The 12,697-nt window shown below is 41.6% G+C and overlaps 1 protein-coding gene across 1 annotated transcript in view; it reads right to left on the bottom strand.

Annotated features, from left to right (window-relative positions):
* Positions 1-12,697, bottom strand: part of CACNA1S (calcium voltage-gated channel subunit alpha1 S) — a 1,022,072-nt gene that overhangs the window by 305,687 nt on the left and 703,688 nt on the right. Inside the window, exons 30-31 of the mRNA XM_066600322.1 lie at positions 5,314-5,466; positions 2,767-2,832 (exon numbers count right to left, since the gene is read on the bottom strand). Coding sequence (XP_066456419.1) covers positions 2,767-2,832; positions 5,314-5,466 — 219 coding nt within the window. The remainder of the gene's footprint in view (positions 1-2,766; positions 2,833-5,313; positions 5,467-12,697) is intronic.

Genomic DNA, 12,697 nt, shown 5'->3' with positions numbered 1-12,697 from the left:
CCTGTTTTAAATGAGACATCTTTTTAAATTTAGAACCAAGGGCTTGCACAAGAGAAACTAAGCCATTGTTAATCTGGAAATAAGCATATTCTTTTAACACATATCTATGCAGGTGGTTGACTTGATAGTCACCAAGTCGGGAAGGAAATAAGAGTAAGAGTGATCATGGCTAGGAAGTGGTCTGACCAATTTACAGAGCGATAATCACCTCAGCAATTGACAAAAGATGCTGAGTTGGCAATATACCAAAGATGTAGTCAATCAGTGTATGCATGCCATAAAGTAGAGAGAAAAAAAGAGTGATTTGTCAGAGGGAATATTAAAGGGGTTGTCCCGCGCCCAAATAGTAAAATTTTTTCTACCCAGTCCCCCAGTTACTCCAAAGGAATACCGCAGCCATGTGTTTTGTAAAAAAAAATAAAAATTCTCTTACCTGGATCCCCGTTCAGCAACTTTTAAAAATCTGTCCAAGATGGAGCCGCTGGACTTCTCCCACAGTGCACCGCGGGTCTTCTCCCGTGGTGCACCGTGGGTCTTCTTCTACAGGCTGCGCTCCACTGCCGATTCCAGCCACCTCATTGGCTGATCGGCACCACGTGGCGGAGGCGGAGCAATGCGAAGACACGGAGAAGAGGATGGCCGAGGGAGGACTCAGGACGCAGCTCGTGAGCACGGACCATCCTGAAGAGGAATCGTCTCTGCTCAAGTGCGACTGATCCAGCGACCAGAGGAGTACTTTGGTCGGTGCCATGGCAACGGGGACGCCATCACGGGGGGGGGGAGGAACAACCCCCGGTAGGTAAGTAAATAACTTCTGTATGGCACATATTTCATGCACGATGTATATTACAAAGTGCATGTATATGGCCATACAGAAGTGTTTAACTTTACTTTATTTTGCGGGACAACCCCTTTAATCTATTATAAATCCTATAAGAAAAATCTTCAAGTTTGTGAAACTCTGGAAACCCTGGACTGGATGTGGCGAATTGGCAAAAGCCTATCCATAGTGTGAAGGTAGCAGTACTTTAAACGCTCTGTGAATCAGTACTCATTCCAAATGCAATGACAATCTGCCATCAAGAATGTGTTCAGTGTTAGCTTGGAGAAATGTTTTAGTAAAGCATTTGACAAAGTACTTTGTGAAGCATTTGACAAAGTATCTCATAGCATACTTATTGAAAAAATGACCAAACATGAGATTGACAAGGCAACTGTTAAGTGGATTCACAACTAGCTGAGTGATCATACTCAAAGAGTGGTTATAAATGGCTGCACATCCAACTGGAAGAATGTATCAAGTGGGGGTACCACAAGGCTCTGTGCTAGGCACAGTGTTGTTCAATATTTTTATAAATGATCCGGAGGAGGGAAATGATGGGAAACTGATCAAATTTGCTGACGACACAAAGCTAGGAGGGATAAATAACACTAGGGAGAAGAGAGAGTATTCAAAAAGATCTAGAAAAGCTTGAACAGTGGGAGGTTGACTAACAGAATGGTATTTAACAAGGAGAAATGCAAAGTCCTACATGTGGGCAAGAAAAATGAAAAAAGCACATACAGAAGGGGAGGAATTGGTCTAAGCAGCAGCACATGTGAAAAAGACTTGTGTATACTAATAGATCATAGACTGAACATGAGTCAACAATGTGATGCAGCAGCCAAAAAGGCAAACACAATTCTGGGATGTATTAAGAGAAGCATAGAGTCTAGATCACGTGAGGTAATTATCCCCCTCTACTGTTCCTTAGTCAGACCTCATCTGGAATACTGTGTCCAGTTCTGGGCACCGCACTTTAAAAAAAAACATCGACAAACTGGAGCAAGTTCAGAGAAGAGTTACCAAGATGGTGAACGGTCTGCAAATCAAGTATTATGAGGAACGGTTCAAGAATCTGGGAATGTTTAGCTTGCAAAAAAAGAAGGCTGAGAGGAGACTTAATAGCTGTGTACAAATATCTGAGAGGATGTCACAGTGAAGAGGAATCAGCCCTATTCTCATTTGCACAAGGAAAGACTAGAAGTAGTGATGAGCGAGCATACTCGCTAAGGGCATTTGCTCGAGCGAGCTTTGCCCTTAGCGAGTACCTGCCCGCTCGAGAGAAAAGGTTCGGGTGTCGGCACGGGTGACAGGTGAGTTGCGGCAGTGAGCAGGGGGAGCGGGTGGCAAGAGGGAGAGAGTGATCTCCCCTCCGTTCCTCCCCGCTCTTCCCCGCAGCTCCCTGCCCTCCTCCGGCACCCGAACCTTTTCTCTCGAGTGGGCAGGTACTCGCTAAGGGCAATGCTCGCTCGAGCAATTGCCCTTAGCGAGTATGCTCGCTCATCACTAACTAGAAGCAATGGGATGAAACTGATAGGGAGGAGACACAAATTAGATATTAGAAAAACTTTCTGACAGTGAGGGTGATCAATGAGTAGAGCAGGTTACCACCCGATGACCCTGGAGGTCCCTTCCAACTTTACTTCTATGATTTGAATCTATTCTATGATTCAAAAACCACACACCAACTAATGCACTGTCACCAACATTACCTTATGGATTCCTATTCTAATTAACTTAATGAAGGCTATGTGAACCATTGTGATTCACTGGAGAGTTGTTCCATTTCTGTTTCAATAGAGATTTTCAGTAACTAAAAACTCAGAACAAATGCCAGAAGTTTTTGGTAGTCTCTAACGTCTGTAAAGACATGTAGGTATTGAGTACACAAATTCCATGCATGTGGTCTTCTGACAAAATGTGTTGAAAAGTAGCATACTTACCTGCATACCAATAACAGCATAGATAAAAAACAGCATTACAATGAGTAGAGCCACGTATGGTAGTGCCTGAAGAGAGATAACAAACATTAAAGTTAACAAAACCTATAGTTTTATAAAATACCGTAGTCTTTATTATATAATGATTAGATCGTTTGCTACTAATTTTAATTATGAAATCTAATAGCAAAAGTACAAACATATGTTAACAACTTGTTTACTAATACAGAATAACCAAAACAGGGTGCAAGGCCTTCTCTTCTTCAAAGACCACAACATAAGATTGTAATACTTTGGAACTACAACTCGTATAGATTCCAATTAGAAACATGTAGTATTTACAGCCAATGCCATACATAATAGAGGGGCAAAGTATGCAACTGCTATGGAGCCTTTGGAGAGAGGAAAACTGCTGAAATTGGACCCATTCCAATCGCTACTGGGTGGGGACAACACGTTCTGGAACTGCAATATCAATACGCAAGATGGTATCCTGGCCCCCCAAAGGTCATGAAAAAGAGGAAAATCATTAGATTCTTGTGTTCTGGGTGACAAAACTCAGCACTAATAAGGAGAGCCCATTTTGTTCTGTTATATTTTCTTTGACATATGCCAACATATTCGGTACAGCAAAACACCCTTGAACATGGATCTGAAAATTTCTAAACATTATCTAATGTATTCAACACTTTCTTTGCAGTCTCATCTTTGTTGCAACCCAATAGCTCCTACTATGTTCTGTACTGGGCATGGTATTGTCACCTTACATCCTGCTCCAACAACCATTAACCCCTTAAGGACATGGCCTATTTGGGGGTTGAGGACCAAACAATTTTTGGTATTTTTTCATCTCCATTTTTCAACAGCCATAACTTTTTTATTTTTTCGTTGACGCGGCCGTATAAGGGCTTGTTTTTTGCGTGGTGCACTGCAGTTTTTATTGGTACCATTTGTGGGTACATAGGCTATATTGCAAAACTTTTATTATTTTTTTTTATGATCGTAGGGAGAGAAAACACATCAATTCTGCCATAGATTTTTGGTTTTTTTTTAGAGCGTAATTATGCAGCATTAATGATACAATACATTTTTTTCTGCGAGTCGGTATGGTTACAACGATACCAAAATTCTTATTTTTTTTTTTTTAGGTTTTTCAACTTTTCCACAATAAAAGCCCTTTTTTTGTAAATTATTATTTTTTTCTAAACTCACTGCATTCAAAGTCCTATAACTTTTTTATTTTTCCATGGACGGAGCTCTATGAGGGCCTATTTTTTGCGAGATGAGCTGTAGTTTTTATTAGTACCATTTTGGGGTACATATGTTTTTTTTAAATCACTTTTATTGCGTTTCTCTGGGCATTATTAGCATTTTATTAGCATTTGGCCTCAGTCTTTTAGCGTTTTTTTAAACGCTTTTTGCCATGCAGGATAAAAAGCATGTTCAATTTATTGTACGCGTCGGTACGGACGCTTCGATACCAAATATGTGGGAATTTTTTTTCTTATTTTTTTTATGCTAATATAAGAAAAAGCATAAACAAAGGATTTTTTAACTTTTTTTTTACATTTTTATTTTTTGTACTTTAATTTGCTCTTATTTTTACACAATCTGTGTCCCTCTGAGGGACTTACACTGCAGGACTGAAGATCGCTACGATAAGGCATGGCAGGACTTCTCTCCTGCCATGCCTTATCGCTTACTATAGCGATCTTAGGCAATGGCAATACAGGACGCCGGTATCTGGCATCTTGTTGCCGTAGCAACCAGCCGAGCTCTCGCGATGTTATCGCGAGAGCCGGCTGGAATCACAGAGGGAGCGCGCTCCCTTTGTGAACCCTTTCCCTGACGCAATCGACTTAGATCATGGCAGGGAAGGGGTTAACGGCAGGTGGGCGCATCTCCGGTGTCCCCCGCTGTCGCAGCGGGAGGCTGGCTACTAGTGACAGCCGGCTCCCGCTGCGGGATAGCGCGACATGTGTTTTGATCTCGCGCTATCCCTATGACAAAGGGTACATCATTTTACGGGAAGTATCCCGCTCCCATGACATACCCTTATGTCATGGGGAGGGAAGGGGTTAAAGGGATTGTCCAGAGTTAGGAAAACATGGCTGCTTTCTTCCAAACACAGCACCACCCTTGTCCGTGTGGTTGTATCTCGTATTGTAGCTCAGCACCGTTAAAGTAAATAGATGCTGAGCTGCAATACTAGACACAATCCACAGACAAGGGTGGCACTATGTTTGCAAAGCAGCCAAGTTTTTCTAACCCTGGACAACCCCTATAAGTGGTCACAATTTAGTGTCCATAAAACCCCCGCAAGACCCACATTTCTTATAGTTCTTGTGAACTTATAACAACAGAATCCACTAGTGATCCGCTGCAAGTTTGGCTCACTTGAACCAAGGAAGGTGCAGGTGTTGTGAGTATAATATGGACACAGAAATTACTTCATGCTGAAATTACGTTACGCTTGTCTAAATGTTGGCTTACAGTGATTTATTCTTTACCTATTGGCATAGAAACTGATTGTCGTTTGGGGAATTTTACCTGAAATGATTTTATGAAGGTCCAGAGCAGATTTCGTATTCCCTCACCGCGACTTAATAGCTTTACTAGACGCAGGACACGAAATAATCGGAAAAAGGTTATGGAGATCCTTGAGGAATCATCTGCTCCTGGTGTGGTAGGAATGGCTGGTGTCTGTGAAGAAAGATGATGAAATACAGTCATATACTGAGGATGCCATTACTATCTCTGAACGTAATAGTATAGCTAGCCTATTTCTTTACAAAGAAAGAAAACGTTCTTTTGCAACTGTGTCAACGGAAAAGTTCATCTCTTAGTCTCCTAGTACCAGACGCAACCAAATAAATCAGGTAATTATTTTTTTCAACCATTTTTGGCAGGTGTTTTTCGGGGGCATTTTTTCCTATGGAGAAGTCTATTAAAAATGCTGAAAAAAAGTCATATTTAGAGCAAGTAGTGGCACAAAAATGGACTGTTAAAGCATTTAATGATTTCCCATAGACTTACAGCAAATGTTTTTGTGGAAACAAAGGCAGCAAAAATACCAAAAAATTAATCTGCATACACTATATGGACAAATGTATTTGGATACTGCAGAAAATCAGCAAATATGCAAATACTGTGTTTGCTGAACGGTATGCTAGGAAGGGCATGGGTAAAATAAAAGGATGCTCATTTTGTAATAACTATTCATTCATCCGATCGAGCACTTGTGGGATGAACTGGATTGACAGGTACAACACCGCCACCCACACCCATCTTCACAACAATATCTTCTCTCAGCCTTGCACGAGGAATGGCTTACAAAGAACTTGTGGAAAGTACGCCTCGTCGTGCTGCCACTGTAATACAAGCAAAAGGAGGGCTGACACATTACCAAATAGAATAATAAAGCACTTTTTCTGAAAAACATAGTGTCCAAATACTTTTGTCCATATAGTGTACTCTATCCATCAAAGAAAATGGGTACTCAAACAGATGAGGCGATTTCTACTTATAGTAGAGACACGTCCCAACTTTGTACTTTAGCACATTAGCCTGTGGGTATAAATATGTTGTTAACAAAACAGCTGACCAACAAAATGTATCCGCCATATCAGGAACAGCAACGCGCTTTAGTATCAGCGGAAGGTGATCACACGGGAATTGTAACTACACAGAAGCTTGGTTCAACTACAATATCAAAAATAAGCTTATTACATAGATAAAGTAACAGAGCCCAACTTATGGCATAGAAAAGCTACCAGAAACAAGCTTACATTCTCCTATGTCAGAAAAAATTCATTAAGGGTATGCCCCGACAGAATTTGTTGTGGAGTGTCTGCAGCAGATCTGCAGTGCAAAGTCCTTGTCCATTTGGTGCAGATTTGAATGCACCTTTTGGTGCGGAATTTGCCCCCTCATTTGAAGAAGTAGATTCCACACTGCAGATCCATTGCAGCTATGTGACATGCTGTGGATCTAAATGCTGCATTGCATGTTAATTTCTGCACAGGATTCTGAGAATCTCATTCATATTATATATATATATATTAGCTGATATACCCGGCTTCGCCCGAGTTAATTTGGTAATTTGGTACTGGTGTTTATCTGGTGTTCACATGGAAATCTTATGAAGTCGTGGTTACTTTAGAGATACCGGAAAAACATATGTTCACCATTTTGCATAGTTCTCTGTGTTACCCAGGAAACACCACGGGAGGTAACCATGCGACGTTTCCTTTATATAAAATGACATCAGGAAGTGAGAGAATTAGATTCCATACGTAAAATGTGGACGCTAATTCTTTTGCGCTTAGAATTGAACAATCGAGGTGGGACCCATTAGCTTTTCCTATTTATGACATAATCAATGCTCGTGCCAAATTTCACATTTCCATGACACCGGAAAGTGAGAAAATTACATTCCGTACGTAAAATTTTGATGCTAATTGTTTTGCGCTAGAATTGAATATTCGAGTTAGGACCAATTAGCTTTCCCTATTTATGACATAATAAATGCTCTTGCCAAATTCCACGTTTCTATGACACCGGACAGTGAGAAAATTACATTCGGTACATAAAATTTGGACGCTAATTCTTTTGCGCATAGAATTGAATAATCGAGTTGGGACCCATTAGCTTTTCCTATTTATGACATAATCAATGCTCGTGCCAAATTTTAAGTTTCTATGTGAGAAAATTACATTCCGTACGTAAAATTTGGACGCTAATTCTTTTGCGCATAGAATTGAATAATGGAGTTGGGACCCATTAGCTTTTCCTATTTATGACATAATCAATGCTCTCCTCACTGTGACAGCTCACTCTCCCTGCGACAGCAGACTCCCCTCTACTCACTGTCACAGTTGACTCTCCTTCTCACCTTCTCTCTTTTTTTTCTTCTGCTTCTCTTTCTTCTCCCCTTCTTCTTCCTCCTTCTTCCAACTTATTTGGTTGCTAGGCTACCTGCATCACCTGAGTCTCTAGGCATTTTCTCTATCCTGTGCAGTTAAATAAAAATTACCTAACTTGTTGCTAGGTTACCTACATCACCAGTGCAAAATTAAACCCATTGGGCCGTTATTATATTACTGATCCCCACAGCTAAACAGCCCTTTTTTCAGGCCACTACATCTCTCCCTTGTTTTGTTTTTTTAGAGCAGGTGGATGGCTGGAGAAAATGACAAAATGTCTGGGATATTAAAGTCGACTAGAATCTAGCCAGGGATTTAAAGAGGGGCAAAAACACCTACTTCAAAAGAGCTATGGGGCCCCTACACGTATTTTCCCCACCGTCAACAAATAGTGTATTTCCTAAGTTTCAGATACAACAACATTGTGCTTAACAAAAATTGGCATACTCAAGGCCCTTTTATACGCAATGATTTTCGCTCAAAAATCGCTCAAAGCCAACCCGCTTGTCTTCTTTATCCTCCGCTCGGAGCGCTCGACTGTATAACAGCCGGGCGCTCTGAGCAGAGAACAGCAGGATGCAGGAGACAAGCGGCCCTGCTTGTCTTCTGCATCCTCCGCTCGGAGTGCAAGGTGATCGCTCAACATTTGAGTGATCACATTGCGCTGTAAAAAAGCACACAACGATTATCGCTCAAAAAAATCGCTCAAAAGGGGGCGTGGCCTAGATGCAGACAGGGACAGTCGCATAACCCGGAGCTCTGCTCACATCAGCCTGTAAAGCGACTTAAAAAGCTTTCCCAGCCTTACAGAAAGCTTACCAAAGCGGACTGGAGACCTTCTGCAACATCAAGCCAAAGAGAAGGAGCACCAAAACTCCGCTAAATAACGTATCGGACTTCTTCATTGCCCGCGGCCCGAGGAGACGGGGACCGCTGAGCAAAGATGGCTCCCCCTCACCTTCAAGCTCCGGAGAAGGAGCGGAGGTTTCTCCCTCTAATTCACCTGGTGTCAGAAGCCAGAATGCTGACCAAGAGCTGCAGGGAGAGGAGACATCGATGATCACTTCCAGGCGCAGGGTGAGTGTTCCTTTTGGGGAGAGTGACAGTGCCGCTCCACATGGCCGCAAAATGGTGCCGACGGGCTCTTAGCCGCCATCTGCCCCCTCCACTCCTTTATCAAGCCCTGAAAAACAGCGCCCGCGACTCTCCCCACATACCAACCAACATCAAGGGGACCCCACACTTGAGCCTCTGATCCCATCATAAGTGTCCCATCATCTAATATGCCTGCAATGGAGGATTTTATAAAACAAATAATCCTAGCTTTAAGGGGATCTTTGCAAAAGGACATTAAATCTCTGTCAAGTACCCTAAACACCTCTATACAAGATCTAGAAGAGAGGACTGATCATATTGAAACCAAAATGGGAGAAGTAACTGCATCCCACAATAAGCTTATAGATGCACACTACTCCCTGGAGGAGGAAGTAGAAGACATAAAGAAAAAACTCACAGATCTGGAAGATAGGAGCAGGAGATGTAACGTCAAGTTCAGAGGCATCCCAGAGAGTGTCACACAGCACGATTTAAAAAGCTTCCTCACCAAGCTAATCAAAAGCATCCTCCCAGATGCTTCAGAATTAGATTGCACAATTGATAGAGCGCACAGATTGCTAAAGCCGAACTTTCTACCAGACTCTGTCCCAAGGGATGTAATAGCTAAATTCCATTTCTTTCATATAAAAGACGCCCTGATGACAGCTTCAAGAAAGCAGGGTACCCTATCATCTCCTTTTACAAGCGTCAGCCTTTTCACCGATTTGTCACAGAATACAATCCAAGCAAGAACGGCCTTTTCCTTAATCACCTCATCCCTAAGAGCTGCAAAAATACCCTACAAATGGAGCTTTCCTGCTAAAATAATAGTACATAAAGATAATGCAGTGCACGCTCTAAACTCTCCAGAAGATGGCGCCAACGTCCTTTCAAAATGGAATATCCTACTTCCAGAGGAACCGCAACCAAGTAAACCTCAAAGATTTCTTAAATCCTCCCACCGCCGCACGCTTCCTACCACTCCTCTGTGAGAACATCATAAGCACTCCAAGTGTTCTTCTTCACATGACGCTGGACACACTCTTCGCTGACCTTCAATACCAGGCTGATGATCTGCAAGCCGAACTTTCCCCCCCACAGCAGGATTCAGGTTTTTATACCTGTTCTTATCCAAGGTTTAATCTGTTTAGTTTCACAGGTTCTTTGCTTTTTCCTGGGAGGGCTCATCTTTATGCTTTCAAGCAATAAAAACGACTATCTTAAGTCTGCTCTCCTGAATAACATGAATAATGCAACTCGTATATCTTTTAATGTTAACAGGCTTATTACTGTTTCCGCCTGTACTTCTGTTTTAAGTTTGTATGTCTGCTATGCTGCCAATGTGTTCCAAATAGATACGCTCATAACTTACTCTTATAATGCATATAAAAATTTGCTCCCAAAACGTTAGGGGATTAAACTCCCCATTCAAACGCGCAATGGCCTGGAAGGATGCTAAAGCGTCCAATATAGACATTCTATGTTTGCAAGAAACGCATTTTGCTCAGCACTCTTGCCCTAAATTTTCAAATAAACAATATCCACATGTTTCTTCTTAAATGCCCATAAAAAACACGCTGGAGTACTGATTGCCCTGAGAGATGGTGTTCGTTTTTCTCTTAATAAACAAATTTCAGATGACAAGGGCAGATATCTGATACTGCAAGGTACCATTAATAATTCACCGATTACTCTGGTGAACATTTACGCACCTAACAAATCCCAAATCTCCTTCCTGAACAAAGTAATAAAGAAGATCAAAAAAGTCCTCACGGGCAAATTGATATTATGTGGAGATTTCAACATAATAGTAGACAAAGAAATAGATTCCACAGCATCCACCAGGAATATGTCGGTCCTCCACCCTTGGTTACACAGAGAAGGTCTATATGACATATTTAGATGTCTCAATTCCTCCTCAAGGGAATTTATCTTTTTCTCCCCAAGACACAAAACATATTCAAGGATAGACATGTTCTTGGTGGACAGGGAGACTCTCACTTCAATTACTGACACTACGATTGGAGTCTCCACTTAGTCAGACCATGCGCCGATATATATGGCAATGAACGTAGGCGCCCCTTGTACCTTAGCAAAAATTTGGCGCAACGACACAAACCTGTATAATTTCCCTGAGAACCAAAAAAATTATCAATAAAGCTTTAGAGGAATATTTTTCTTTTTAACTCCACCCCTGATATAAGCAATGCTACGCTGTGGAATGCCCATAAGGCAGTTATAAGAGGAGTACTAATAAAACTCGAAATACAACAAAATAAAAACAAGCGAGAAAAGATAGACCTCTTACTAGAAAAAATAAAAAAGTTGGAATCACTCCACCGAGAATCTTCACAAAACAAACTTCTACTAGAGTTAACTTAATTGAGGAGGGAATTTAAAAAAACGCTCCTAGATACACTACCGTTCAAAAGTTTGGGGTCACCCAAACAATTTTGTGTTTTCCGTGAAAAGTCACACTTATTCACCACCATGCGTTGTGAAATGAATAGAAAATAGAGTCAAGACATTGACAAGGTTAGAAATAATGATTTGTATTTGAAATAACATTGTTTTTACATCAAACTTTGCTTTCGTCAAAGAATCCTCCTTTTGCAGCAATTACAGCATTGCACACCTTTGACATTCTAGCTGTTAATTTGTTGAGGTAAGCTTGTGAAATTGCACCCCACGCTTCTAGAAGCATCTCCCACAAGTTGGATTGGTTGGATGGGCACTTCTGGCGTACCATACGGTCAAGCTGCTCCCACAACAGCTCAATGGGGTTCAGATCTGGTGACTGCGCTGGCCACTCCATTACCAATAGAATACCAGCTGCCTGCTTCTGCTGTAAATAGTTCTTGCACAATTTGGAGGTGTGTTTAGGGTCATTGTCCTGTTGTAGGATGAAATTGGTTCCAATCAAGCGCTGTCCACTGGGTATGGCATGGCGTTGCAAAATGGAGTGATAGCCTTCCTTATTCAGAATCCCTTTTACCCTGTACAAATCTCCCACCTTACCAGCACCAAAGCAACCCCAGACCATCACATTACCTCCACCATGCTTAACAGATGGCGTCAGGCATTCTTCCAGCATCTTTTCATTTGTTCTGCATCTCACAAACGTTCTTCTTTGTGATCCAAACACCTCAAACTTGGATTCATCCGTCCACAACCCTTTTTTCCAGTCTTCCTCTGTCCAATGTCTGTGTTCTTTTGCCCATCTTAATCTTTTTCTTTTATTGGCCAGTCTCAGATATGGCTTTTTCTTTGCCACTCTGCCCTGAAGCCCAAAATCCCGCAGCCGCCTCTTCACTGTAGATGTTGACACTGGTGTTTTGCGGGTACTATTTAATGAAGATGCCAGTTGGATACCTGTGAGGCGTCTGTTTCTCAAACTAGAGACTCTAATGTGCTTATCTTCTTGCTTAGTTGTGCAACGCGGCCTCCCACTTCTTTTTCTACTCTGGTTAGAGCCTGTTTGTGCTGTCCTCTGAAGGGAGTAGTACACACCGTTGTAGGAAATCTTCAATTTCTTAGCAATTTCTCGCATGGAATAGCCTTCATTTCTAAGAACAAGAATAGACTGTCGAGTTTCAGATGAAAGTTCTCTTTTTCTGGCCATTTTGAGCGTTTAATTGACCCCACAAATGTGATGCTCCAGAAACTCAATCTGCTCACAGGAAGGTCAGTTTTGTAGCTTCTGTAACGAGCTAGACTGTTTTCAGATGTGTGAACATGATTGCACAAGGGTTTTCTAATCATCAATTAGCCTTCTGAGCCAATGAGCAAACACATTGTACCATTAGAACACTGGAGTGATAGTTGCTGGAAATGGGCCTCTATTCACCTTTGTAGATTTTGCACAAAAAACCAGGCATTTGCAGCTAGAATAGTCATTTACCACATTAGCAATG

The sequence above is a fragment of the Eleutherodactylus coqui genome, chromosome 4 (genome assembly GCF_035609145.1).
Source record: "Eleutherodactylus coqui strain aEleCoq1 chromosome 4, aEleCoq1.hap1, whole genome shotgun sequence".
Lineage (NCBI taxonomy): Eukaryota > Metazoa > Chordata > Amphibia > Anura > Eleutherodactylidae > Eleutherodactylus > Eleutherodactylus coqui.
The sequence above is the reverse complement of the archived record's forward strand: the minus strand, read 5'-3'. Positions and strand labels throughout refer to the sequence as shown.